Source organism: Acanthaster planci, linkage group LG05 (assembly GCF_054643075.1).
Source record: "Acanthaster planci isolate LZ-2023a linkage group LG05, COTS_SCS, whole genome shotgun sequence".
Classification (NCBI taxonomy): domain Eukaryota; kingdom Metazoa; phylum Echinodermata; class Asteroidea; order Valvatida; family Acanthasteridae; genus Acanthaster; species Acanthaster planci.
The window spans coordinates 23,030,300-23,058,025 of NC_141781.1; the positions used below are offsets into that span (position 1 = coordinate 23,030,300).

Below are 27,726 nucleotides of genomic sequence, written 5' to 3' on the forward strand. Positions count from 1 at the left end.
GACACGGCCGTGTCAATAACAATTGTTATTACCCAACTTAACCTCAGTCCCAACTATAGTTGGGAACTTCCCAACTACAGTTGGGTCCGTCCCAACTAGTAAAGGGTCCAGTCCACTAATTCAAGCCCCATTGAAAACAGTGTAAAATCAGCACCGTTCAGGGCCCAATAGCATGCACGCCAACATCCCTGAGATTTCTGAAACACAAATGAAATTCTTGTCTGGTCACTTATCTTTCAATTTCTTTTCAATTTTTTGTGGGTTAACCAATTACATTTTTAATTATTCTCACAAAACAAAATCATCCCCCAAAGAGTGATTTTTCCGAAGTCTGATTAAAGCCATTTTTCAAGTGGCAACCCTCAGCTTTAGTTTTTAGCCCTTCTGCTCTCTCATATGAAAGCTCAAAGACCAAGGGGAGTTGATCCTGGCGACTCACCATTTGGGGGCCACACAATCTCTTTTTTCAAAAGAAACCGTGGGAGCACTTTTAATGCTAATGAGCTGGTCAAAAATTCTCACTTGAATGAGTGGTCTGCACCCCTAGAGGGCTATAGGGTTGCACTACACCAGATACGTGCCATTACTGGAAAACACTTGTGCAAAATCGGACCGAAATAGCGCCGCCTGTTGACTCTTGTGAAGAGGTTGGCCTCCGTTTTTCCACTGGGAATTCAAGATTATGGCGTGAAAATCACTTTCCGTTTCAATTGCATGGAGGTTAGCCACGAAAAAAATTTTTATTCGCCTTTCAAGCAAGATACCCCCCAAATAGCAGTAAAACTAAGCGCTCATTTCTGAATGTATCTGCCCGCCTCTATCCAAAATAGGCCAGCAATTTGGTGCTTTTTGTGAGAGAAATACACCGAACTGGAAACTATCAGTCCCAAATTCGGGATTTATAGAAATATTTCTTTGATCTTATTGAAAAAATATTAATTAGCTCGCGCGCAGAAATACAACGATTTGGTGGAATGCAGCCATAGTTCTAGTCGGGCCGGCCCAACTACAGCACAGAGGTCTAGTGTACATGTGTCCAGCATGTGCCAAAGTCATATTCATTGTTCACAGTGTCATATCACTGCTGAAGTGCCATATTTTAGAAGGATTGTGTCAAATGTAAGATACATAAATTGAAATAAAGTTGAGTAAAATTTCTGTAGAAATTGGTCAACAATATTTGGGCCAGCCCAACTGCAGTTGGGACTGTCCCAATATAGTTGGGACAGACGCTCTAGTTGGGGCGTACATAATTATGTACGAATTCGCCGCGAAAATCGTGTGCAATAAATAGGAGGCGCAATCATGGCGTCCAAGAGTAGGAAACGGGAAGCTGTTTTGCATCAGATACCTGGACGAAATGTCAACCGTAACGATGTTGTTATGGTCAACGGTATCTCTGGCAAATCATCGAGGAAACCTGGCACATCCAAGAGCTTCGTCGAAGGATCTGTCGTGCGCATTTTGATGGAAAACTTTGTGTAAATTTTATTTCCCATAGCATAGCCTACTTACTACACTGCTGATTCAGTTCTTATTCTCGCGGTCTGAGGTTGTTCCATTTTTTATAGCACACACGTCTGGGCAAAGGGGCAACTCTCCATTCACTTTGTACAGGGATTTTCATGTTCTACTCCTATTTTGCTGCAACTTGATAAACATAACTAAAACCTTTTGTGTGTGAGATATCCATAGTGCATAAATAGTGAAATTTCGGACATATTTGATGTAGGCCTCGGCCTAAAGCTTAAGTTAAGAGTTTAGTCAATAATTCAGATTTTCCCCATAGACTGCGACACTTTTTTTTCCTTTTTGAGTTTCAAGAGTGAAAGTTGGATTAGCTACCAACTGACCAATCATCGAGAAGAATCAAAACTTGGTGATGTCATCCTGACTGCGAGAATTCCTCTACCTCCAGAACTGTGAGGTTTATGCAAACCTTAATACAACTCTGGAAGTAGTCAGACTCAGTGATGCATGATTGAAAACATTATTTTTGCTACATGCATCTGTGTTATTCTGTCAAAGTAAACGTCGTACAATTTGCACTGTGGATTAAACATGTTGAAATGAAAATTTTGAAGATAAACACCATAGACCTTCATGTACATGTATTCTATTAGGCCAAGGTTGGATGCAGTGGTGGTAAGCCCCCCCTAGGCCTACATCATTCACAAATATGATTCATGTTGTCAGGTCGTTGGAGAACGATTTTGTCATGGAGCTGTTGAAATTAATTCATGGAAGTAGAAATATTCCACTACCTCCATTATCATTTGAAGCTTTGAGGAATGGATCATTGGAACAAGTTCCATACATTAGTATCATTTGACACTGTGCACAAACCCTATCAGATCGGTCTGAAAAAGTCCAAGTATTTTCTAATTCTTCAATTTTTTCCTGCAAATTTTTACATCTTAGGATGTATTATCACTTTTGATATAGAAAAAATTATTGATTTTCATATATGGAATTCTGACCAGATAATTTTTTTCCGTTTGGAATGTTTTTACAGTATTTAAACATTTTTTGGGTGTGATCAGTGTTAGTTGATACATGCTTGATTGGTTGATCATTTTGCAAACATCTGTTAATTTCAATCACCATTTCTTCAAATAAAAATAAATTATGTTTACTGAAGATTGTTTTGAAAAGGGAAAGTGACATTACAATTCAAGATTTCTCGCAGGCTTGACTGATTATGAAGATTGGCTAATTGCAAAAATCCCAATGTTCATAATTTGTTCTATATTATTTTTAAATAAATTATAAACAAATCCCTGCCTAAAAAAATGCCTGCATCGCCTATGAGTAAAAAAATCATTTTATTACTGCTAAGAATCTTCTGTTTGTGAGTAAATATTGTGAATTAGAATTTTGCAGTGTTACTAAGCTAACCGCCAAATATATTTGCTAAGCATGAATTATTCTATGAGTCTGGACTAACAACCCACCAATCAAATGGCAGGGATTTATTCAGATATTGTACAAAGTTTGTTTCAGGTTCTCAAACATGTTGACTGACAAATGTTATGAAAAAATGTGTTAAGTCATTTAATTGTGTCCCAGCTGTGTCCACTAGTATGTGCATTTACTACCAAAACTGTTTTGGGGCACGCCGAACTACAGTTGAGCAGATAGAAAGGTTGCAGGTGTAGAAACAATATCTTGCAACTAGTTGCTATATTGTGCACTCCACCATGGGAATCTTAAGCTTGAAATTAGTCTCCTTTTCTCCGTTTATTTAGATTTACTTAATTACTGTTGTTCTTTATCTTTTTCTGATTATTAATAGAACCTATGACAAGTGTGAATTCCGTCCTGGTCCTCATCTAAATGTAATCATGGGTCCCAATGGAACAGGCAAATCCACAGTGGTATGCGCTATGTGCTTAGGTCTTGCAGGGAGTACCAGTTTGCTTGGACGAGCTAAAGAGGTCAGGTCATCCAATATATCACATATTTACTCCTTTCTCTTCCAGAAATATCACTCTATGACTTGATTAACAAGAAGTGAAAATTAGCAGTGAAAAGAAAAAAGATATACACGGGATATGTACTGAAGTTGCACTTGAACTTTTATTTGACGGTTGTATAACACAATGTCCTTTTTCCTTCCCATCATGTATATGACCATTTAAAAGACATGGCATGCTTCTGGAAAACCAAAGAAATTTATATAAAGGGAATTATTAGAATGAATTGTGAATATTGTACAAAATGTACAAAAGGTTGTTAAAAGCTGCACTTGCGTTATGTTAAATATACTTCTGCTGCTTACATGTATTGTTGCTTTCTTAGGAAATTTTGAAATACATGTAGATTAATAAATTAGTGAGCTTTTCAAAAATATAATCTACATACTTTAATCTTTGGATATGATTTGCAGGTTGGTGAGTTTGTGAAGCATGGTAGTAATGAAGCAATAATTGAGCTGGAGTTGTATAAAGATCCAAAGAATGTCATCATACGACGTGTTATTACCAAACAAGGGAACCGGACAACATGGTTTCTGAATGGCAGTCGCTGTCATATGAGAGATGTCCAAGACAAAGTCAAGAGTCTGAATATTCAGATCAGTAACCTTTGCCAGTTTCTACCACAGGTAAGTTGGCTGTTTAAGAAAAAGAAAACCAGTAGTTCAAACAAATTAGACTCTTAATTCCAAACAGAAATGTTTTCAGGTGGAAAGTTTATTTTGTCATTTTTTCCCCTTGTATCTTACCAGGACAAAGTGGTTGAGTTTGCAAACATGTCAAATGTAGAACTGCTTGAAAACACTGAAAAAGCGGTAAGTATTGTTCAGTATATCTGATTGCTGTGTAGTACCTGCAAGCATTGATATTGTTCAGTATATCTGATTGCTGTGTAGTACCTGCAAGTATTGATATTGTTCAGTATATCTGATTGCTGTGTAGTACCTGCAAGCATTGATATTGTTCAGTATATCCGATTGCTGTGTAGTACCTGCAAGCATTGATATTGTTAAGCCATTATAAATAAAGCGTACAATAGTTTATTGTGATTTGGGACCATCATTTCTTCTGTTGTGATCAGCAGGTACTTTGCTGCCTAGAAATATTCCCTTCAACCCTTATAAATGTACCCTCCAGCCTACTTTGACTACAAACCCTGCCAGACGCATCAGTCTGCATCATTGTCAAAGTGGCTTGCCTGCCCAGTGTAACAAGATCAAACAGGTCAACTCTCCCCAAGGCCAAAGAGCCTTGGAGTCTGTGGTTGTCAGTCACCACAAGATCTATGGCCATTTTGTTCAGCTGCTGTTGATTGCCAAGTGCATCAAAGTGCATCAGATCTTTTCACCTGATGGACTGTGCTGCGTCAGGCAGGGTAAGGGTTAAGCATGTATGCAGAAAAAAATCTTCCTTTTCGCATTTGCTCACATCTCATCATGTTCTGTGCATTTGAATCAGGTTGGATCCCCTGAGCTATTCGACCAGCATTGTCGTCTGAAAAACTTTCGTAATGAGCAAAAAGAAATGCTCCTTCAACACCAGGAGATGTCACATCATCTTGAGAAGTTGACTGAGAAAAACAGTCGTCTGGAGGCAGATGTGAAACGCTACCAAGAAAGACAACATCACTTGGAGGTCATTGAGACATTGGAAAAGAAAAAGGCCTGGGTGGTAGGTGACTTTGAATTTTTGATCATTGTGCATTGGTTATTTAAGGAGCTAAATATCATTGAGAGAGAAGTAAGGATTATTGAGGGAGGTAGGAGGTCATTGATGGAGACTGGAGGTTACTGAGTGAGGCTGGAGGTCAATGAGGGAGGTTGGAGGTCAATGAGGGAGGCTGGAGGTCACTGAGGGAGGCTGGAGGTCAATGAGGGAGGCTGGAGGTCAATGAGGGAGGCTGGAGGTCAATGAGGGAGGCTGGAGGTCACTGAGGGAGGCTGGAGGTCACTGAGGGAGGCTGGAGGTTACTGAGGGAGGCTGGAGGTCACTGAGGGAGGCTGGAGGTCAATGAGGGAGGCTGGAGGTCACTGAGGGAGGCTGGAGGTCACTGAGGGAGGCTGGAGGTCATTTAGTAAGTTGGAGGTCATATGGAAACTAGAGATAATTGAAATGGTAGAGGTCATTTGGAAACTCTCCATGGTCAACGGTATCAAAAGGTTGTAAGTGGATGAGAAACGGGGTGAGTTTTGTCCTGTTCCCTTCACTAACAAACATGAAGGTACTAGGATGTATTTGGTAATTAATGGTGTTGGCATTAACTTCAAGGAGTATGATACCAAGCGTAAAATGTACGTGGATCTAAAGAAGAGACAAGAGGCTTTGAAGACTGAGCTGCGTGAAGCACAAGCTGTTAATGCACCCATTCAACAAAAACTGGATACCTTAACAGCCAAGCTTCAAGAGTTGGACACTGTCAGCAAGGAAATGGTTAGTGGAAAAGCTTAAGCATTTTCATGTTTAAATAAACCACCTCCAAACTTGGAATAATATCATTATCAGTATGGTGTGTGTTCTCTGCTTCCTGCTGCATGGATCTCATCAATTCACTTCTGACTTTCACTGATATAAATTAACAAATCAGTTCTCCAGACTATTGCTGTATAATGACCGAGTTATTCTAGTTCCTTCTTGGCTTGTGTGTTGGAGCAGTACTTAAAATCAATCTCTTGTTTGATTCTGATCAGGCTTTTATTTAGTTTAAAGACCTGCATTTGTCACTATTGGAAAGGAAACAGGCAGGAAGTTAAAGATATATTGAATGGAAATATTTTGTTCTCAGACCAATGAAGCACGGCAGTTGGCCAACGCTGCCAATAAAAAGCATGAGAAGATTGATGAGTTTTCCAGTGATTTGACTGAGATACAAGATGAGCTGAGAGTTAAACAGCAGGATGAAGAGAAAAGACAAGCAAAGTGAGTTGGACAACAATTCTTTATGCCAGGAAGTTGTCCTAACCATGCATCAGTTTCAATGTAATGTCAAGATGGACATCAACATACAAATTGAGTGAAAGTGGATTTAATACTTGATGGGAATAAGCAGTAGATAGTTTCTTGTGATTCAAGTACATTCAAGCCAAAAATCTCTTTTGATCAGTACACAACCCCCCACAGTTTTCCTACTGTTTGTCCACTTTCATATTGCACAACATTTCTTCTCCATCAGAGATTTCGGACATTAGTTTTGATAGTTCTTGACCTCCTCTTGCCTGATCTTTACCCAAAGTAAAGCTGTACACCCAGTGATTGTAGAGACTTGTATTCTTGAATTTCCAGGATAAGAGGTCACCTCAGTTTGGTGGAAGGATGGCAGAAGGAACTGGAACAAATACCTCCTGTTGAGGACATTAAGGTAAGTCTTATTTTGAAGGGGATGTATTTCTGAAATTTCTCTAAAAAATAAGAGTTTGGCATCGGTTTACAGTGCCATGTGAAGCTTTGGTAGATTCAAGATAATTTCGTAAACTCCGGCTAAGTTGGCACTCTTGGGACTCAAAAAATTACGACGACTTACGCGAATGCCGACTTGTGTTGTAAGTCATCATTTTGCCGACTTACAAGTACACATGTATTGCCTATGTACATTATGATTCCTTGCACTAATTCAATGGCTTTGATTTACCCTGGTTTATTTCTACCTCCATGATCGATCCCTGCAAATTCGTTCTCGATTGTTATCCTGCAAATTCAATAATTGATCGTGTGCCCCTAAGGACAAAGCAAGTATGGCAAGCCACTTCCAAAGTTGCATATCACATTGCGACTCGATAGTGCAGTACTGTATGTGATACAGTTAAAGTACTGAAAACATACAGTCATCCACACACGTGCATTGGTTAAGTTCGTTCCATGTAGTCTGGATATAAGACCTGATGATCCTGACTACCCAATGAATCATTATCAAGGGTCGTCCGGGAATCTTTGGGCAGGGAACCAGACTATGTTCAATAAGGTAACCCCCAAAATGGACAGAGCGCATGCGTGTAGCACTAGAGGGGTTACTGGTATTGATGTACTCGTGCTGGCTGCAGGTGCATGGGACTTGTCAGTTGACACTTCTTGGCAATGGCGGGGAAGGAAACTGATACCGAAGCGCGATTTTTTAATGCCGACTTACACAAAGTAATTTTTGTGGTTTTGTGGAAAAGGGACCGAGGAAAACATGCCGACATATACGAAATGACAGCGTATAAATGCCGACTTAGAATTGAAATTTGAATGGAAATGCATTACAGACGATCAGGACTTTTGTGAAACGGCCGACTTGGACAATATGACGGGTTACGCAATGTCGACTTAGTTGGAGTTTACTGTATATCTTTATAATAGAGTATTATAAATGTGACACTGTAATTACAGCCACAACTGGACCAGAATGCTGCTTCACTGCGAGCAATTGTCCGAGAAGTGAGTGGTATCGATACAGAGTACAATGGCATCAAAACAGAACGCGAGTCTCTACAGAGAGAGAAAAGAGGTAATATAAAGAAGTCCTATTTTGCTATTTCATGACTCGATAATTAGGTGTAAAACTTAAGCTGACGGAATTATTTTCAGCAAGTTATGGCATGCACAATCTGCAGAAGGCAGTTTGTGATGTCTGGTGTCCACTTCATTCTATGTCAGACTTGAGTGGGATGAGCCGGGAACTGATTTGATGAACATAACATGTACTAGGTCACATTCTCTCTAATCAACTGTTTATTTATGTTAGAAAGTATTTATGCTTGTAAGCCATCCCCAAACCAGTCTGAAGGTAATGTAAAAGCTTTTGCAATTGTAATTATTTGCTTTCTTGTGAAAGTTAAGAGGAAGACTTTACTACATGATTTTCTTTTTGCAGATTTGGAATTACGTCTGAGACGTTTGAATGACCAGAAAGACATGCGTTTGGGAGAGTTACAGAAATACTATCGAGATACATACAATGCTGTGGAATGGCTACGTTCAAATCAAGATATGTTCAAACACAAGATTCATGAACCAGTGGCATTAGTGGTAAGTGGTATGGGCCTTTTACCTCACATTGTAATCAATCAAAATAAGTGCTCCTTTCTGTTCATCTTTCAAAAAATTCAAAGTCTGATATGTAACATAACACCAACTGTGTATCCCAGCCATTGGTAGTTGACATGAATCAGACAGAATCCCAGTTTTATTTGATTACAAAGAATATTCCAGGGCAAATTTAGGAGGGTTCTTTTAGTGTCATGCCAAAGTTCCAAGGTTGAAGGTAGAGCTTTGCCTTGTAGTTTCACTCACAAGCAAGGACGTATAGGATAAACACCCCGGGTCCTGAGAATTGCAAATCCTAGGTAAAGGTTCATTGTAGATAGGAAATGAAATGATTATGATCAGACTGCTAGAAAAACTGTAAATAAGGTTTTGGTTTTAAGAATCCTTTGTTAATATCTTGAAGTGGCATGAAAATGATTGCTCTTGTGTTTCAGTTTCAAGAAAAATTTGTAAAACTTGCAACTTTTTTTCAGATTAATGTTCCAAACAAGGAGCATGCCAAATATATAGAGCATGCTATTCCAACCAACGACATGCTGGCATTTGTATGTGAGGATGCTGATGATATGGAACTATTCGTCAGCTTGGTAAGTCATTGCAAAGCATTTCAGATTGCAGCAAATCAAATTTTGTGTACAAATTTTAACGTTACATTTGTACTGTGTTTTTTTACACATAAAGGTTGATTTGATAGAGAACACAAGAAGAGGAAATTTGAAGGGTTACCTGTAGGCAAACACACACGCATACCATAGACCCTACGCTGCAGTGGGCATAGACCCTACGCTGCAGTAGGCATAGATCCTACGCTGCAGTGGGCATAGATCCTACGCTGCAGTGGGCATAGACCCTACGCTGCAGTGGGCATAGACCCTACGCTGCAGTGGGCATAGACCCTACGCTGCAGTGGGCATAGACCCTACGCTGCAGTGGGCATAGATCCTACGCTGCAGTGGGCATAGATCCTACGCTGCAGTGGGCATAGATCCTACGCTGCAGTGGGTATAGATCCTACGCTGCAGTGGGCATCGATCCTACGCTGCAGTGGGCATAGACCCTACGCTGCAGTGGGCATAGATCCTACGCTGCAGTGGGCATCGATCCTACGCTGCAGTGGGCATAGACCCTACGCTGCAGTGGGCATAGACCCTACGCTGCAGTGGGCATCGATCCTACGCTGCAGTGGGCATAGACCCTACGCTGCAGTGGGCATAGATCCTACGCTGCAGTGGGCATAGATCCTACGCTGCAGTGGGCATAGATCCTACGCTGCAGTGGGCATAGATCCTACGCTGCAGTGGGCATAGACCCTACGCTGCAGTGGGCATAGACCCTACGCTGCAGTGGGCATAGACCCTACGCTGCAGTGGGCATAGATCCTACGCTGCAGTGGGCGTAGACCCTACGCTGCAGTGGGCGTAGACCCTACGCTGCAGTGGGCGTAGACCCTACGCTGCAGTGGGCGTAGACCCTACGCTGCAGTGGGGCCCTCAGAACTTCTGCTGATAACTTTCATGTAATTTTGTTTTCCTCCAATCTCACCCCCAACAAAGAGGAAAAGGAAATTTGTTAGTGTGCTGCATCATGAATTTGTACATTTTTCACTGTTACAGAAAAAAATATTGCTCACTTCTTCTCTGCATTGAAACCCTTGTTTTGGTTTGGCAGAAAGAGATTCATAAAACCTGAAATGTTTTAAAATGTCCCATCTTGAGAACGAGCTGAGTAAATCAATACATTATTACGGTCCGGTCACTGGACTGTGTCATAACTCCATCCTATGGAGAAGTTGAAGGGGATTTGAAGAGGGAATTTTTCAAAAATCCGTCTAGTTTGATGTGTTCACATTCTTCAGGTTAGAGAGAAGCAGAACTTGAGAATAAATGTTGTGAAGAGCCCAGGGGATCCTCTCTCAAGCTTCAAACCTCAAAAATCCATTGACGATGTAAAGTAAGTTTCCAGGAAAATTACAAGAATTGTGACAGAACTATCATACGATTTTTGCATGAGTTGTTGGAGGAATGAAGTTTTAGTGCAGAATCGAAACAATGTCCAAAACTCTATGGGTAACAGATTTTCTTTCCGGAATTTATTGTTATTTCCTCTGCTGAAAGTAATTGCCCTTGTATCATTGATATCATTGCTCATCTTCATTGTCCATTTAGCTTTATTACCATCACTCCATTGGGTGATATGTCCTCTGTCATTACCATCACTCCATTGGGTGATATGCCCTCTGTCAATACCATTACTCCATTGGGTGATATGCCCTCTGTCAATACCATTACTCCATTGGGTGATATGCCCTCTGTCAATACCATTACTCCATTGGGTGATATGCCCTCTGTCATTACCATCACTCCATTGGGTGATATGACCTCCGTGTTACCTCTGCATTTCATTTCTTGGCATGAGTTTTGCTTATACCCTAAAGAAACGTTTACAGACACTATGTGTCATTTGGTTCTACAATGAAGAACTTGAAATCTTCCTTAATGCTGTATGTGATAGTGTTTACTAATCCTATTTGGATTTGTTGCGTGTTTTTCTTCACAGACGTTGGGGATTCAATCATTACCTGCGTGATTTGATCGAGGCACCAGAAGCTGTCATGGTGTACTTATGTAAGATGCATAAGTTGCATAACGTCCCTCTTGGTAGCAGAGTAACACAGGATAGCATTGATAAAGTGAGTCATTTGTATTGTCATTAGAACCGATTTTATGAGCTACTAAAGTTGTCTTTTGATTGATTTGCAATTCATTCTGATCTATTTTATATATAGTTCTTGAACATTTCACATGAAGCATTGCACATTGTTCTGGAACGCTTTGTATGGAGCATTGCACATTCTGGAAGGTAATATCATTATGCTACCTTCATTAGTGGCCAATTTCTAAGTTCGCTTGTACATGTCCATATTTCTAGTTGTATTCTCACAATTTCTGGCATTGTAGTTTTTCAGATTCGTCTTAGACCTCAAAATACAAAGCAAAAGCATTTACTGAGAACTACTGAAAAGGCTGAGAACTGGTTAGAGGCAGTACACATCATAGCATTGTGGCTGGTAATCTAGTTTGTAAGGTTGGGTTTGTTTCTTTGTTTTTGTTGGGTCTGATGAGCTTTGCCATTTTTAACAGGTTGTGAAGGAGTCTGGGGTGACGAGATTCTACACACCGGACCACAATTACATTGTCAGACGGTCACGATACGGCAACCATCAACAATCCACTGACAGCAACTTTGTTGCTGATGCAAGATTGCTCAACATTTCTGTAGACATGAGTGCCAAGAGAGAGTTGGAACAGAATATACAGGTGGAAAATTAGAGTAGTTGGAAGAATATTTGAAAGATTATTTCTTAGTACATTAAAGTGAATGCAGCAATTTCTCATGAGTAATAATTGTTCCAGAAGTTATGAAAATTCAATGTTAGATCTGTATAGCTATATCAAAGTGTCAGAGAGGAATTAATGTAGTTCTATTTAATTGTAACTTGAAGGAAATTGAGCACCAACTTGGAGTGGGGCAACAGAGATACAAGGAATTACAGCAACGTAGACAGGTCCTGATGACACAAGATAATGAATTGAAGGAACAGAAGAAAGGATTGATACAAAAAAGAGACAGACACAAAACCATCTTGCAGAATATCGCTGCAAAGAGAGAAGCGTAAGAAGAACCTCAACTCTGATTATTACTAACAATCCCAAGCCTCATATGTGCCTATTCATAGATCCATACCTCTCAAGCTAACACACACACTTATACCAATAAACTCTTAACAGTCAACATTGCAAGGAAGTGGACTTTCTTCTAAGCAGTGTTTACAGCAAATATAAAGCTACCTTAAAAGCAGTTACAGCTCAAAAACAGTGAAAGGTTTTTATGTATTTCCACGAATGCTCAAGTACAAAAACACTGAATAGGACTGCTATAGTTGATGTATGTTGTTTTAATTTGTTGGAGTGTTTTAACACAAATATGTGGTATTTATTCTCTCGGTAGGATACGGAAATGTGAAGCATCAGCTATAGATGTGGAGGCAGAAATGGCTAAAGCAAGCAAGAAGATTAAAGCCATTAATGAGAAAAAGCTCAAACTTGTCAAGGAATTCAGCCAACTCATCAAAGTAATAATTTCAAATGGAACACACTCATAAATATTTTGTACTCTTTAACTGTTCTTACTAATTTTCAAGATGTACTTTGTGTCAGGGAGATGTTACTTTGAATTACGGGTTTGGCCCATACCCGTATTTATCAACACTGTATACTCAGTGCTTGAGAGCTTGCCAGAAAATTAACAAGCTTACTCAAAAGGGACTCGAACCCACAACCTCCTGCTTACTAGTGCAGACATCTTAACCAGGTCTTGGACAAGCACTGAGTAAAGAATGTTTATAAGTATATACGTTGGGTATTCTAACTAAGCTAGGGAATTAAAAAGGAACATTATGCAGTTGTCTCCTGTGACTTTAAAAAAAAAACCGTCCAAGGTTTGGATATTGATTCACACATTTACGGACCCATACTTGTAGGGACATATCTCTTACTCGGAGGTCCACACTATGTATGCTTTGTTGAAGGAGTTTGTGCTGACAATGCTGAGCAAAGTGAAGGGGAATGATTCTTATCAAGACTAATGACAGATAAAAATGTACATGTAGGCAACCTGGGGCACATGCAAATGTTAACCATGAGTGCCATTTGATGGTCATACAAGCAGTTATATTTACAACTTATTCATTTTAAAGTGCAGCTGTCGTACAGCTACATGGTACATATGTTCAAATGTGCCTTCCATCATAAGCCTGTGCATGGAGAATAGCATTTACCATAACATGCTTCTGTCTGGTTCTTGATCCTGGTTGGTTAGAGTTAAGGGTGAGGGACCTATTTCCTTTGACCATCAGTTACTGAATTTAGAACCCTCCTCTGGTCACTCATAGTCCCTCAGGGTGCATAGAGGTGAACTTGTGATCTCATGGTCGGCCTATTGCACGGAGTGGATTGATGACAGCGTCATTCCTCAATATATGTCTGTGCTGGTCTTATACAGGATTGTATTGAGAGGACCAAGGAGAAAGTTGAGCTAGGAATGAAATATGCTGTCATATTTAATCAGAAGACTCACATTGAAGCTACACAGAGAGAAGCCAGTGCCAACCTGCAACGCTTAGAGGTATGGAGAGAACTAGCAAACTTCATTCATGTCAGAATACCTAGAAACCAAAGAGTTTGGTACTTCAGAAATTCGTAACGCAATAAATATTTTATTTAGAGAAAACGTTACAATATTTAGTTTTGCTAGGCACGTGGACTTGCATTGAACTTGGTGTCCAAGGAGAGTGTTCTTTAATATCTAGGAATGATAGATTTTTGCGTGTTTACATTTTTTGCCCATTTCTGTAGAATGAGAAGATAGAACTCCTGACTATTTTGAGGAATACAAAGGATGTTGCTAGACAGCTAATCAGACGAGCTCAAGAGTTGACTGGCTCAGAAGAACCATCCACAGAACTCAGGGAGGTAATGAAGCATGTCTCATTGGAGGCAGTCATTTATTATAGATGGCGCAGTGGCGGTACAGGGAGCAGTGTATAGAAAGATCTGTAATGTTGGTTCCAAAACTCACTGCAAAGTGTACCTGCGCAGGTGCTGTATGTGTATTTAAGCAGGAAACAATCAGTTGTGCAACTTGAATCTGTTTTTTCGATTGATTTGGTGCAGTCCAACAACAGTCAACCATTATTGGAAACCTAACAGGGTCTGTCACAGCCTCATGTTGCAATTCTCTCTATAGACAGCTCTGATTGTCTGTCACAACGTCATGTTGCAATTCTCTCTATAGACAGCTCTGATTGTCGCGTCACAACCTCATGTTGCAATTCTCTCTATAGACAGCTCTGATTGTCTGTCACAGCCTCATGTTGCAATTCTCTCTATAGACAGCTCTGATTGTCTGTCACAACCTCATGTTGCAATTCTCTCTATAGACAGCTCTGATTGTCTGTCACAGCCTCATGTTGCAATTCTCTCTATAGACAGCTCTGATTGTCTGTCACAGCCTCATGTTGCAATTCTCTCTATAGACAGCTCTGATTGTCTGTCACAGCCTCATGTTGCAATTCTCTCTATAGACAGCTCTGATTGTCTGTCACAACCTCATGTTGCAATTCTCTGGTTTATCTCTACCAACAAGCTTGCTTACATGATTTCTTCTTTTTCTTTTAAGAAGACACCATCTTGAAATTTACATTTTGAATATTGCACTAAAACAGAAACAGGTTTTTATTGGAACCCACTTAAATGTGTGATATTCCCAAAGAAGGCATAAAACTCAGCTAGAACTTTTAGTGAACAAATGTCTTACCACGTACAAACAGGCCTTCAGTACTTGCCCTGATGATCTAGACGAGATTGAGCAGAAAATTCACTACGTCCAAGCACAAGCTGACTGTCTTTTTGAAACAGACCAGAGAGTGGTACAAGAATTTGAGCATCGTAAGGTTGAAATACAAAGCCTGACAGAAAAGGTATGTACTGATACAGTCCTTTGTACAATTGCTGATTTCAATGGATGAATGCATGCGTTACTGAGGGCAGTATATATGTGACCATAGGAAGCATGCTGTCATTTCTATGTAAATGATAGTTTGAAAGTGGGGAGGGATGTAAATGAAGCTTTTATGTACAATTGCTGATTTCAATGGATGAATGCATGCGTCACTGAGGGCAGTATATATGTGAGTATAGGAAGCCTGATGTCATTTCTATGTAAATGATAGTTTGAAGGCGGGGAAGGGATGTAAATGAAGCTTCAATCTGTCGATACTTGAGGATTTATTTCTAAGAATATACCTGTATTTGAAAGAAATTATGCTTTTAAAGTTCAAGCAATATTCTGGCACTTCAGAAAGTAGCACATGGGAGACAAGAAAGAGGAAATCATAATGGAAGGTAGTTCTCTCAGGCAAATCCTGAGGAGGATTAGTTATTTTATGGTACACGCAGCCAGCTTTGGTATAATAAGTTTCAGTATTTAGCCAGCTTCAGTAGTGCATTTTGCCTGTATTTATGGGAAAGAAGACATGAAGCCTAAGATGTCGGCAGAAAATGCCCTAACCATTACAGCTGGTTTGCCAGTAGAGGGCCGAAATGCACTCGTAGCCTATGCATTAGTTTTGTAAGGCTGGTTCATATGTTGTGTGGAAAGTGAAGGTGATGAGCGTGATTTTGTGACATTAGATCAAATGTTTTCCTCAAGCAAATTTTGCTGCAAACGTTTTGTGTCAACAAAATCCTTTTTGCTTTCCAATTCACCAGATGTACTTACCTTTAAAGTCAAAAATTTTCTCACTTTGATTTGGTTTTTGTGGTCATTGCTCACAGGTTGAAAGAAGCCAACAGCAAATGGATAGAAAGCTATCAGAAATCGATGACATGAAACAACACTGGAAGGAGGACTTAAATGGGCTGATTGCTGACATCAACCAACAATTCTCCAACTTCTTTGAAGCTATGGGTTGTGCTGGAGAAGTCAAACTACAGTATGATAGTGAAGTATGTCTTCAGAAATCTTTGCTTGCTCCATCAAGAGTGCATTTCTGTGTTTTTAGGCAACGTGCATACCTTCATCCTTTGTAAGCGATCCCATGTTAGATTGTATCTGCAGTCTAAAACCACATTTTTCGAAGTCCTCAGAGTAGGTTGTAAAAGTAGTGACATTTTTATAGGGTGTTGTAGAGTACAGTTACACAAATTTCTGAATAGAATCAGAACATTCAAATGTCATTTTAAACAGAAAAATATAAGTAAACATTTTATCTTGTTTTGCCTAAATTGTCATTTGAAGTTCAGAATATGGAATGCAAGCGTACGTTTTTATTAAAATGTTAAGTGCTTTTTTGGCTTTTTACAAGCAAAGTTTCAACAATCCTTGTTTTCAGCTAGCTGTGTTCAACCATGTAAGAAGTGCTAGAATCCTTTGGCATTAACTTTGCAGAATTCTTCAATTTAACAAATAGTTCTGGTACTTGTCTTTGCAGGAGGATTATGACAAGTATGGTATCAGTATTCAGGTTAAGTTTCGTAAATCAGAGCAGATGAGAGAACTGACATCTCATTATCAGAGTGGAGGTGAACGCAGTGTTTCTACAATCTTGTATCTGATGGCTTTACAGGAACTCAACAAGTGTCCATTTAGAGTTGTGGATGAGATCAATCAGGTATGTTTACCTTGATTCTGATTTCAAACAGTTGGTTTATGATTTGCCCTTTCTGAATGGTTTGCTCTAGAACTTTTCAATATCTTCACCACTACTGACCAGCCTGCTGTGGAGGTCTACACAATTATTGCTATGCAAGTAAATTATCTTTAGATAAGAGTGTTCCTTTTAGGAGTTGTGCTGTGAAGACAAAGTTAGTAATTGATCATGTAGAATTTCCAGGGGAACTTTGGAATGTAATTTTTGTGTGGGGCTGTATCAGATTATGTAATTGTCTTCTTGAAATGTTGGTAATAAGCGTGCATTAGCCTATGGATAATGAACTGTTCTTTTCCTAGGGCATGGATCCCAACAATGAGCGTCGAGTCTTTGAGCTTGTTGTTAAGACAGCTTGCCGGGAAAACACATCTCAGTATTTTCTCATTACACCTAAGGTAAATACTCCTCCAGAAGTCAAGATCACCTAGCAGGCCAAAATATTTAAAATTTTCTTCATATTAGGAGAATTTGAAGGAAATCCCTTTCAAATGAGCTACTGTTTTCTGGTTTGTTTTCACACAGCAAAAAGGGTCTGAAAATTGTACAAGTGATCTTCCTTATAATATTTGTCATGCTTAATCATTTCGTTTGGATTGTTTATTTTGGGTCATGGGTTTTTAAGTTTTTTCTTTAAGCTAAACCAAATATAAACCATACAACTCCTGTAAAATCCTAGCACTAAATGGCAGAATGTAGTATGTGTACTGAGTTCATGATATGATCATGTGAGGAGAGTTTCACTTAAGCTTTGTTAACAGTTCCAATATCCGTGATTCTTGGTTTTCTAGTTGCTGTTGAATCTGAGTTATGGTCCCAAGATGACGGTGATCTGTGTGTACAATGGACACTGGATTATGCCTTATAGTCATTGGAATCTGGAAGCGTTCTGTCGAAGACGACGAAGGTTACTGGTCCAGTAAATAGACTTATCAGGTTGAGCTTTGAAGAACAGCATTTCATTGTGGGACATTGCACTCTATAATTAGGATCACATTTTACTGTATTTGGTCACAGTACAGGAATGGATGGTATTTCCATATTAGATGTGACCGTATGCTTGCTTACCAAAGGAAAGCTTGATCCCACACACTAATAGGTAATTCCAGAAATTAGGGGTCCAAAAGGGTAACAATTTTGTTTCCTTGTTACATCTGACCTTGTTATGTGACAGGGAAACATCACCGGAATTGATTTTAAACTATTACTATTTGTTTGGTATGTAATTTGCATTAATTCATGACTCTTGAAAATTAGAAAATGTGTTCTGAACTTGCAAACTCATAGTTAGATGTGACAGGGACACAAGTAAAATGGACCCCTAATTTCTGGAATTACCCTAATAAGTAATAGATAAGGTTATAAGTACGAGCGTTGACATCAACCTGAAGCTATTCAAGCGAAGTGGGAAGTGCCTTATACCTCTCGTTTCTCCAGGTGCCTTGGACTTCAACTTGTGACCTGACTTTAGTAAACCACTACATGCTACTTTTTTTTTACTGAAACTCTGCAGGCAGAACTGTTAAGAATGTAGGATTCATTGCATATTGTGACATGTTTAGATTGCATGCATAAGACTGGAGTGTTTTCAAGATGTGTGTCAGGCTTGACAACCCTCAGTACATTTACCTTTTAAATTAGTGTTCAGAAAATGAAAGTTTTCCTTATTTGGAATAGTGTAGCTTAGAAGTACATATGTATTTTTATATGTTATTCATATTTGTAGTTTATATACCCTTTCTAAAAAATTTTTACATAATAACTTGAATCTAAGTGCTCCCAACTCTGTTTACCAACCGTTAACCAGGTGTTTCTTTTTGTAGTATGTTCACGCACATGTATTCCAAGATTCCATGCATCTTATCACAATAGGATTCACCTTACAGCATGGACAGGTATGAGTAATAGATGGCGAAACAAACAAGTCCATTACTTTGCCTCTGAAAATCTTTTAATGTGAGTAAATTTTAAGTTTTGTCACAGCACAGACATACATGTATTACTTTTTTTACTTTCTTACAATTTTATTTCATTATAAGCTGAAGCCTCTCATCCTTACAGATCTGTCATCAAAATTGTAATGCAGCAAAAAATTCTTTCCGAAAAGGCTGCTCAGGCAGTGGTAGGTTAAGGTTTTGGAGTACATCTTCATTTCACTTTTGAGTAAGCCCAGTCTACAGGACTGATTAAATTAACAACCCACGTGGCATACCAATTGATACTCTTACATGACTGTATCAGATGCAATGAAAGGAAGGATTCATTTCACATTCTTTCTCAAAACATCAATATAAAGCAGCAACAAAAAACAAAACTCTCATTAGGTTTATAAGGTTTGACTAGGTTTTGTAAAATTCACTTTCCAATGCAAATTGATACGATCTTTAACTTTCCAAATCTCGCATTTCCATTTATGATTAACTGGTGTGATACACCAAAAATCGAGGTATTTAGGAGATTAAATACAACCAAAATAAACAATTCGTCCAATCCAGTCATCAATCCAGTCATTGATAATTGCAGTCACATCTGTTCTGGTCATTTCCTCTTTATTACTCTGTTGACTTAGGAATAAAAATTGCTCTATTTTGTGACACAGTCTTATTGAATATATTGTGGCCATTAATTCATTTCGATTTGTTGCACATTTTTAGCATTTTTCCAGGTACATTGTACATATTACAGGAGATAAATTGGCTGTATAATTTGAAGGCAACATTGAAAACGATGAAAATATCACTGCACCACTTCTGCTCTTCCCGTTATCCCTTCTTGCCCTTGCTTTCTCTGTACACGTTCCTAGAACTGCTTAGAACAAGCTTAGCACACCAGTCAAAGCACCGCCAAAGAAAATTGAAACTGAAATGACGAACTGATAGTTATTCAAAGATATCTAACAACTGAAGTTTTCTAACCAATGATAATACAGATCGAAGTCTTTTCATGAATTGTACATTTCACATTTTGCTGGTAATGAACTTGGCGAACGGTTAATTGACGATCGATAAAAGGTCACTTGTGATTTTATTTTCTAAACAAAACTGAGGTTACTCTTTGTAAAACCACACACAGGTCGGTAAGCTATGTACTCCAAGATCCGAAACTGAGAGGATGGCCTGTCAAGTTGGACTCACAAAGGGTTGATTATTTGGTTCTTTATTAGACTCTTTTTACATTGGCCACTCTACCAGAAAACTACACATAGACCTGTTTTTGCACTTTGGTCAGGAAATACAGTGTAGTGTAGGATGTGAATTCTTTTTGGTCGAATTCCTTGGTGGGACTGACTGCCTTCTACTGGCAAGGCATGGTCGTGATTTTCTGCTTGTCAACATCTAGCACATATCCCACATCATACCTTGTACTTTGAAGGATTTCATGCGCCAGCAAACTCTCCTTGTGTGTTACAGTAGGACATTCTTTCAGACCTTTGAATTTAAAAAGAGTTTTTGAAATGTGAAGTGATCTCCTGATATTAATAGTATTGTTTTACAGTACATGTACATATAGCTATTTAACTTCCATCTTCCTCACCTTTGATGATACATTGACGTACTGCCTCTGCTTCGTACTGAAACCCAGCACTGTTCGGGTAGACAAACCCCTCCCTATTACTCGGAAGAGGGAATTCCATCACTTCTTGTTTCTCCTCAATATCCAAGACATCATCGCTTTTTTGGACAACTGTCGTAACTTCCATCTTTAAAGGACACCAAAATGGCGACAGAACCTGCAACATGGTAACAATTCTGTTAAATTCAGCCCTATAACTCATGCTAATTGTTGTTCTGGAGTTTCCCAATCAGATTCGCAATAGTTTGCCTCAGACTTGTGGTAATTTCCCAATAATGCGCATGAGAATTAGTAATACTCAAATCCTTTCTCCTCTAGATGATGTTGGGATCATACATTATACGGCAGAGAAGTTATGTGAACTGTGAAAAGGTGCGCGATGTACGTCTTGCGTCGGCGTGTTCGGATAGATTTTTGAGAAATGGCTGTGTCCTGTTCTTTGACTCCTTCACCCCATGGTAGCTGAACCTTGTCCATCCGTGGCAACCCGCAAATGAGGTCGCACTTATCTAAATTTGATTATGCTTCCATTTCTGAAAGTTAGTCGTCATATCTAAACTCTTTACAAGCGTGTTGTAGTCGGCTCTCAAATAAATTCGACTTGAAGGGTAATATTCATGTTATTTGTGCTGTGATCGTCTGACTATCTGTTGATGTTATAGGGATGTTCATCTTACCTTAATGTGTCCTTTGGTTCCTCTGATTTCAATCTCATTTGGAAGAAACACAGCAACGCTACATGTTAGCGATGCTATTGCGTTATCAGGAAACAAAATCGTCGTCACGGTAGTCTCATCCACGCCTATAGAAAGAAAGTCAGTTAAAATTCAATCTTTACATTGGTTGCGCAATTCATCAAGAACCCCAAATTTTTTCTATCCATGCACATTCAAATTTGTCTTTGTTTCGGTTTACAAGTTTCAGGTAGTTTCCGTTGAAACCATATTTTCAGTGTGGACACCTATCAATTAGTTTTTGGGTGGAGGAGGTTTTCGCGTAGGCCCCTATAGATTCTATTTTCATGGCCTAACCCATGGATGGATTTTAACTATTCTGTCATACCGCAACGCCGGTTAACTGTCGTGAGGAGAACATTTGCAAGACATCAAGCGTGGTCGATAATATTGTCGATTGCTGGACGCCTTTGAAGAAGAGCGTCGTAATTCTGCGCAGTCTACATACTCGGCACACATAAGGGTGAGCCGATATATCTAAGCTGTATTTTACCTGTCGGCGCCAAGAATCCCTTGGTTGACCAAGATGTAGGTGCCCTATCAAAGACCATCAGAGTTGTCTGAATAAGATATATACCCATATCCAGCATCGCTCCTCCTCCAAATTCTGTAAGGAATTAACCAATGAGGTCTTCACAGTGTTAAAAACCCTGCTCGTTACGACTTGACTTCAAGTTGACCTGTTATCGCAACATGTCAATTCTTATAGATACGAGTTAGTGTCGAGTGGCAAAAGTTTTACCTTTGAAAATCTTATCTCTTATGCATGATAAGTAACCCAAAAGACCCATTCACTGATTTGATTTCGCCAATTTGTCCTGCAGCAACCACTTCTCTTAATTTCACACAAGCTGGGAGAAATCTTGACCAAAGTCCCTGCGAGAAGATTGAAATCAGCAAAGGTTTCACTCTCAATTCATACCTTTATGTTCGATTCTTTCGTCTTTAAGTTTGGGAATTCCAAACGATCCAAGGACACACTTGACTTCACCAATATGTCCCGCTGCAAGCAGCTCGCGGAGTTTGACATTCAGTGGAAAAAATCTATTCCACCAGCCCTACACGATGAAGAACATGCAAGGAATTTTAAAGGTTGATCTTTCCCATTTATTTGGGCTTCTTTACTGAAATCAATGGAGGCAAAAGGCAGGTTTATTTTTGCTTTGTGAGCTAAATTACAAATGGGTTGGGATTTTGAAACCTTGGTCAACTGATCAATCATATCAGTCGATTTCAGTTCATCTGAAGTTTTTCAGTATTGTACATGTTGTCTGTATTGGTAGATGTACCCACAGTCTTGCATTATACTCGATACCTGTGAATCACTTGTCGATTAAGGTTTAATGCGTCTAAGTCTGGACGGTATACCACTTGGCTATTCAGTCCTACAACAGCCCAAAACAAATGCATAAAATTCACTCCAGAGTTTGTTTCTCTTTTAAATAATTGCTTTTTCTTTTACCTCCATAAAGAAGAGATTTTTCTCCTTAGCAAAGTCTATGATCTCCTGGACTTCTCGTTTGTTCAGCGCCAAAGGTTTCTCGCAAAGAACATTCTTACCATGGCCAAGAAAAAGCTTGCAAAGTGGAAGATGTGTGTGGATCCAGCTACCAATGTAGACAGTGTCTGAAAGAAGAGGGTCACGCCCGTAATGCTTTCATATAATTAATGATAGATACACCGTTTTGTGGCCCCATTGCTAACAATACATGTGTTGGGAATGCCCACAATGCCAGCATTATTTGTTGCTATTCTCCCCTTCCTTCTTGATTTAAAAAAATTAATTCACTGACAAATACATTACATGTATTTGTTTTATTGGAGAATTCATGTTTTGTGCACTCTATTAAAATACAAAGTCCAGAGAACATGCAGTGCCTTGATGGAGTCTTACTTTTGACGACCCCACAAAAAATAAGGGCTGTGTTCGTTTATTGTGCCTTGGCATAAAATTGACCATTGATTTTTACGTACCGACATTGGCATCTTTAGCCAGGGCTTCATAGCCTCCATAAGCCGTCGGTATCTTGTGCTTGTCTGCAAACCTCTTAGCATCGCCTTCAGATCTTGCTGCCACTGCCACTACCTCGTGATTCTCAGTCGGCAAAAGACTCAGTGCCAACACGAAATCATTGCTGATTTTACCTGTCGTACAAATACCCCACCGAATCTTCATGATTGGTGGAAAATACGCGGCACTGCCTCTGCAAGTATTGGCCAGAAATGCTGTTCAAGTTGTCCCGATACGAAAGAGTTCATACATGCGTGTAGTGTATTACCATGGGGGTAGTTGCTCGTAATTTGACCTGGCCTTTGGAGTTGTACGAACATAAAGCATGAGTGCATGCACCACGTACAGGGCAGAGAGAGAACCTTGACTGTGCCGCGCGTGGCATGCATTGCGTGATAGTAACGACCTTTGATCGTCTGGGTTCAGGGAGTCAAGATGAACTGCATGTTTCCCTATATAATGATTTTTCACCGTGATTCCGTCCGCTGAAAAAAATCCCAAGTTACATGTATTTCTACCCGTGGAGCGCTCTCTTACGTTCTACTTGTGATGTTGTGTCTTTTGAATTGCTATGAAGGAGCCGCGTACATGTACTTAGTACTACAGCTGAACATCATTAGGGAGCTCAAATCACATTAGCCTAACAAAGCGCCAACCAATTTGGGGAATATGTGATCACTGTAAGATTTCTTCATTTCGTTGTCCAGTTTGTGTTTGGGGTTAGTTCGAGCTTTGTATTATTTTACACTACAGAGGGAGACTCCAGCCACTGGAAGTCCGATTTCTCCCACTTGACCTCATTAGTAATGTACAATGTGGAAGTAACCACAGTTCATTTTCTTTGAGTTTCCCATTAAAGATATACATGCTCTGTACTCTGGATATGCGTCTTTTAATTTCACCCTATTTTACGTTACTGTCATGCTTGCGCCAAAGATGCTATAAAATAGCATCTGATACGAGGATGATACAATTCAGTGTCAACATGCAGTGACATGTTCAATTGGGCCTATCATCATGCATGACACACTTATGGACTAACTTACTACGTAATGGCCCGTAATGAGGCGTCGCACGCGTGCGTGGGTCACACAGTTCATTCAGCGGCCTTACTTTCGCTGGTGGTTTATTCCATTATAAACAATTGGTAAATAAACAGTAACACAAGGATTGACAGACTACTTTATGAATTTTTTCAGTGTTATTTCGTTCAACCAACTATTGTACAAAACTGTCCAACTGCTTTGTCCCATTTAATGAATTAAGAAAAAAGGTTTTAAAACATAGTGACGAGTGCATAAGATGTGCATATAATAGCCGATTAATTAAATATGATATTCGATTGGTTAGATGTGGAATTCCGGCACTTACAATGTACTGTCCACCACAATGGTGCATTCCGAAAGTGGAGCCGATAAAATTGACAAAATTGTTAATCTATACTTTAAAATTTGGCCTAAAACTATGTTGGTATAAAAGTATATTATACATCAGATTTTATTTCAAAATATATACAAACGAATCAACTTTGTAAGGAGAAGACCGACTTGGATCCGTGATGGCGTATGCATTTGGTTTGTACGTGTAACATCCGTGACATCTCCTCAACACTTGAGTGCCTGGGTCAATTTCAGAGGCTTAATTCTGTTGGTCAAGGCTTTATACTATTCAATTTTCCAATAAAAGTAAGTAACCAATCATGTCAAATGTTATATCAATGGAAAGCTTGTATCCTTATACCCCTACCAAACTTAAACTGTTTAGGTCAAGGGAAAACGAATGACGGCTTGAAGACAGGCCGGAGGGGCAACGCAAAATTGGCCTTTTTCGCTGTCTCTCCAGACAAAAATGTCAAGTTTTTTTTTATAAAACCGAATTTCAGACAGAAACTTTGAAAAGAAAGTAGCTGCATACTCTTTTCCCCTTTTTAATGTTCATGTATTAATTATAACATGAATCTACAAGTAACTCCTCCCAACTCCGTTCATATCAGGGGCGGAACAAGAAATTTAGTGGCTTCAGTTTTATCCCAAGAATCATTAGAGCCTTTAAACGTGCACTTAACACCGGCTAATGGAGAATGGATGCGACTAATGCCATGCACGATCATGCGGCTCGGGCATTATCACCATTCTCCATTTTCAAGATGTATTTCTCTTTATTCTCCATTTTGTTCCAATTCATAAATACTGTCTTAGTTAAACAGTCGAAAGAAGTCAATGAACAATAAACTTCCAAGGATTTTGTTCAAGAATTTTGATTTTCCGAACACCTGGCCCATTTTATGGTAAATTCCTTGTGCAAGTCCACTGAGAATCTCATTATCCGGTTCGTAAGAGGGACGTCACTTCAGTTTAAATCACGCCCACTGCACGTGCACTGCATTGATAGCCGATTACAAAGTTAACGCGCAACTTCAGCTTTCGTCCAATGGGAGTCAGCAAATCTTGGCGCATCCACCTTTTGTGACGAAGTCACTTAACGGAACGGCAAGTTCTGCATGCGCGCCGCAGCGCTCTTGGACTCTTGACCAATAGGAATTGATTAAACTGTCATCCAGGTGGCAGCGCATTTTTACGGGCGTTATCCAATCGCAGCAAGCGTTATCATTATGTTAAGACACTGTCACGTTGCGCTTTTCCATTATTATACCCGATACCTACCTGTGAATTACTTGTCTGTAGGACTATGCGTGTAATTCTGGACGGTATACCGCTTGGCTCTCCAGTTCTACAACAGCCCAAAACAAATGCATGAAATTCACCAGGGGTTTGCTACTTTTAAAAAGTTGCTCTTTCCTTTACCTCCATGAAGAAGAGATTTTCCTCCTCACCAAAGTCTATGATCTTCTGGACTTCCAGTTTGTTCAGCGCCAAAGGTTTCTCACAGAGCTTTTTTATCATGGCCAAGAAAAAGCTTGCAAAGTGGAAGATGTGTGTGGGTCCAGCTACCAATGTAGACAGTGTCTGAAAGAGGAGGGTCACGGTATGTAACGCTTTCATATTTTTTAAAGATACAACGTCTTGTGGCCTTGCAACAACCATTGGAAATATTAATGGTAGCACTAAGGCTAATCTTATGAAGTAACTTAAAGGTTACCTACCGACATTGGCATCTTTAGCCAGGGCTTCATAGCCTCCATAAGCCGTCGCGGTGTCTTGTGCTTGTCTGCAAACCTCGATCGCCTTCAGATCTTGCTGCCACTGTCACTACCTCGTGATTCTCAGTCGGCAAAAGACTCAGTGCCAACACGAAATCATTGCTGATTTTACCTGTCGTACAAATACCCCACCGAATCTTCATGATTCCTGGAAGATACTACGCACCACTGCTTCTGCAAGAATCTGGCCAGAATCTTGAAGTCCCCCAACGGACCACACACTGAGCAACTCATGCATCATGCAGTTGTATAAGACGCGTGAAGTTACCTTTGGATTGTCAGGGTAAGTGGCAAGTTTGTAGCGATTCCTGCAGGCTGCAAGCGGTGTAAAACTTGTTATTCACATTTGTAGCTGGCTCGGCCTACTGAGTCAAAACTCCGGCGTTAATAAAACCTGCAGTTTATGGTACATGTACAGTAAATGTACATGCAGCGATAGAGAATGAACTATGTTGAGCCTTGACCGTGTCACTCGGTGAGTGGAACATAAAACGAGTGGATATTCAGTAACGAACTTTGCCTGACCGAAGGGGTTCAGTGAGTCAAGAGAAAAGGATTCGCTGGGGAGAACAAACGAACAATTTACATTAGTGCAGCTGCACAGTCATCGTGAGGGGCTGATATTATCAACGAAGTGTGCACATTCGATCAATATTTCATTGTGCATACCCCGGCTAGAATTATTTCTTCATTTCGTTTCCATTTTGGGTTTTGGGTTCCAGCAGTACACAGAGTGTAGTATTAGGCCTACACCATAACAACGGAGGCTGGGAGACCCAGGTGGAAGTCATTGCTCCCACTTCTTCCCTCATTATTTTAAGATATACACAATTTAAGTGAAATTAGCCTCAGTTTATTTTGTTTTCGGTTCCCATTGAAAGAAAAATAAGTGCACTGAACTCCAGATGCCCGTTATATAGATAGGGCCCAATAGTACCTAGTTGGGCTAGCCCAACTGCAGGTGTGATATATTGCATTCATATTGTGCCCATGATTTTGTGGCGTATCAACAACTCGTGCTTGCAGAAACGATATAGAATGGCATATAGTATTTTGAATGAATTATCAGTGTCAGGTGTGAGCTGCATAAACTTGGAGAAGGTTGACATGATTTGCACAATTTGAAACAAATTTCAGATCAAGGAGCAGTCCAACGCAGCGTGCCATTGTTGCGTCTAAAAACCCTGGATTATCAGTTCGATTATTGGTTTGACCCAAGCGATAAATCATGGATTGATGGTTGTCCTATTTAATATGCTTATTTAGGTCACAGTGGTGTTTCCTAACTACTGCATAGGCCAGTACACGATGTTGTCGGGGAAAGGGCACTTTACTGTTCAGGAACCCAGCATAATGAATTCCCTTTTTTAAGCTCAAGTTCCAAAGTACTATCGAGGGATTGTATTATCTGTGGTTCAATTTTGCTGTTTCTTTTCTTTCATCAATTTTTCTGTGGGACACCTGCTTTACTTGGTCTACTAATAAAC

General features: G+C 39.6%; 2 protein-coding genes across 2 annotated transcripts; one reads left to right on the forward strand and one right to left on the reverse strand.

The window, feature by feature from the left end:
* Nucleotides 1-1,267: 1,267 nt before the first annotated feature.
* smc5 (structural maintenance of chromosomes 5) lies at nucleotides 1,268-19,370 on the forward strand. Its single transcript, XM_022235549.2, has 23 exons — nucleotides 1,268-1,481; nucleotides 3,296-3,437; nucleotides 3,890-4,105; nucleotides 4,229-4,291; nucleotides 4,935-5,147; nucleotides 5,745-5,906; nucleotides 6,259-6,392; nucleotides 6,756-6,831; nucleotides 7,839-7,956; nucleotides 8,323-8,477; nucleotides 8,969-9,082; nucleotides 10,351-10,445; nucleotides 11,052-11,184; nucleotides 11,636-11,812; nucleotides 11,998-12,167; nucleotides 12,504-12,627; nucleotides 13,557-13,679; nucleotides 13,910-14,026; nucleotides 14,884-15,033; nucleotides 15,890-16,060; nucleotides 16,546-16,725; nucleotides 17,064-17,159; nucleotides 17,553-19,370. Exons 1-23 carry the CDS (start codon nucleotides 1,306-1,308, stop codon nucleotides 17,682-17,684), a joined length of 3,237 nt encoding a protein of 1,078 aa, XP_022091241.2. The 5' UTR covers nucleotides 1,268-1,305; the 3' UTR covers nucleotides 17,685-19,370.
* LOC110979612 (trans-1,2-dihydrobenzene-1,2-diol dehydrogenase-like) lies at nucleotides 18,691-23,445 on the reverse strand. Its single transcript, XM_022235584.2, has 7 exons — nucleotides 23,043-23,445; nucleotides 22,531-22,694; nucleotides 21,991-22,126; nucleotides 21,562-21,675; nucleotides 21,012-21,136; nucleotides 20,296-20,491; nucleotides 18,691-20,189 (listed from the first exon to the last, which is right to left on the reverse strand). The coding sequence occupies exons 1-7, from the start codon at nucleotides 23,242-23,244 to the stop codon at nucleotides 20,056-20,058; spliced, it is 1,071 nt and encodes a 356-aa protein (XP_022091276.2). The 5' UTR covers nucleotides 23,245-23,445; the 3' UTR covers nucleotides 18,691-20,055.
* Nucleotides 23,446-27,726: the final 4,281 nt, after the last annotated feature.

Excerpts from the sequence above, each read along its gene's own strand:
- smc5 (XM_022235549.2), top strand. The coding sequence starts at position 1,306 with ATGGCGTCCAAGAGTAGGAAACGGGAAGCTGTTTTGCATCAGATACCT. Across the intron at positions 15,034-15,889 it reads TACAAAGCCTGACAGAAAAG|GTTGAAAGAAGCCAACAGCA; the intron begins GTATGTACTGAT and ends CATTGCTCACAG. Across the intron at positions 16,061-16,545 it reads AACTACAGTATGATAGTGAA|GAGGATTATGACAAGTATGG; the intron begins GTATGTCTTCAG and ends TTGTCTTTGCAG.
- LOC110979612 (XM_022235584.2), bottom strand. The coding sequence starts at position 23,244 with ATGAAGATTCGGTGGGGTATTTGTACGACAGGTAAAATCAGCAATGAT. Across the intron at positions 22,695-23,042 it reads GGCTAAAGATGCCAATGTCG|ACACTGTCTACATTGGTAGC; the intron begins GTACGTAAAAAT and ends CTCTTCTTTCAG. Across the intron at positions 21,676-21,990 it reads CGAAAGAATCGAACATAAAG|AATTTGGAGGAGGAGCGATG; the intron begins GTATGAATTGAG and ends AATTCCTTACAG.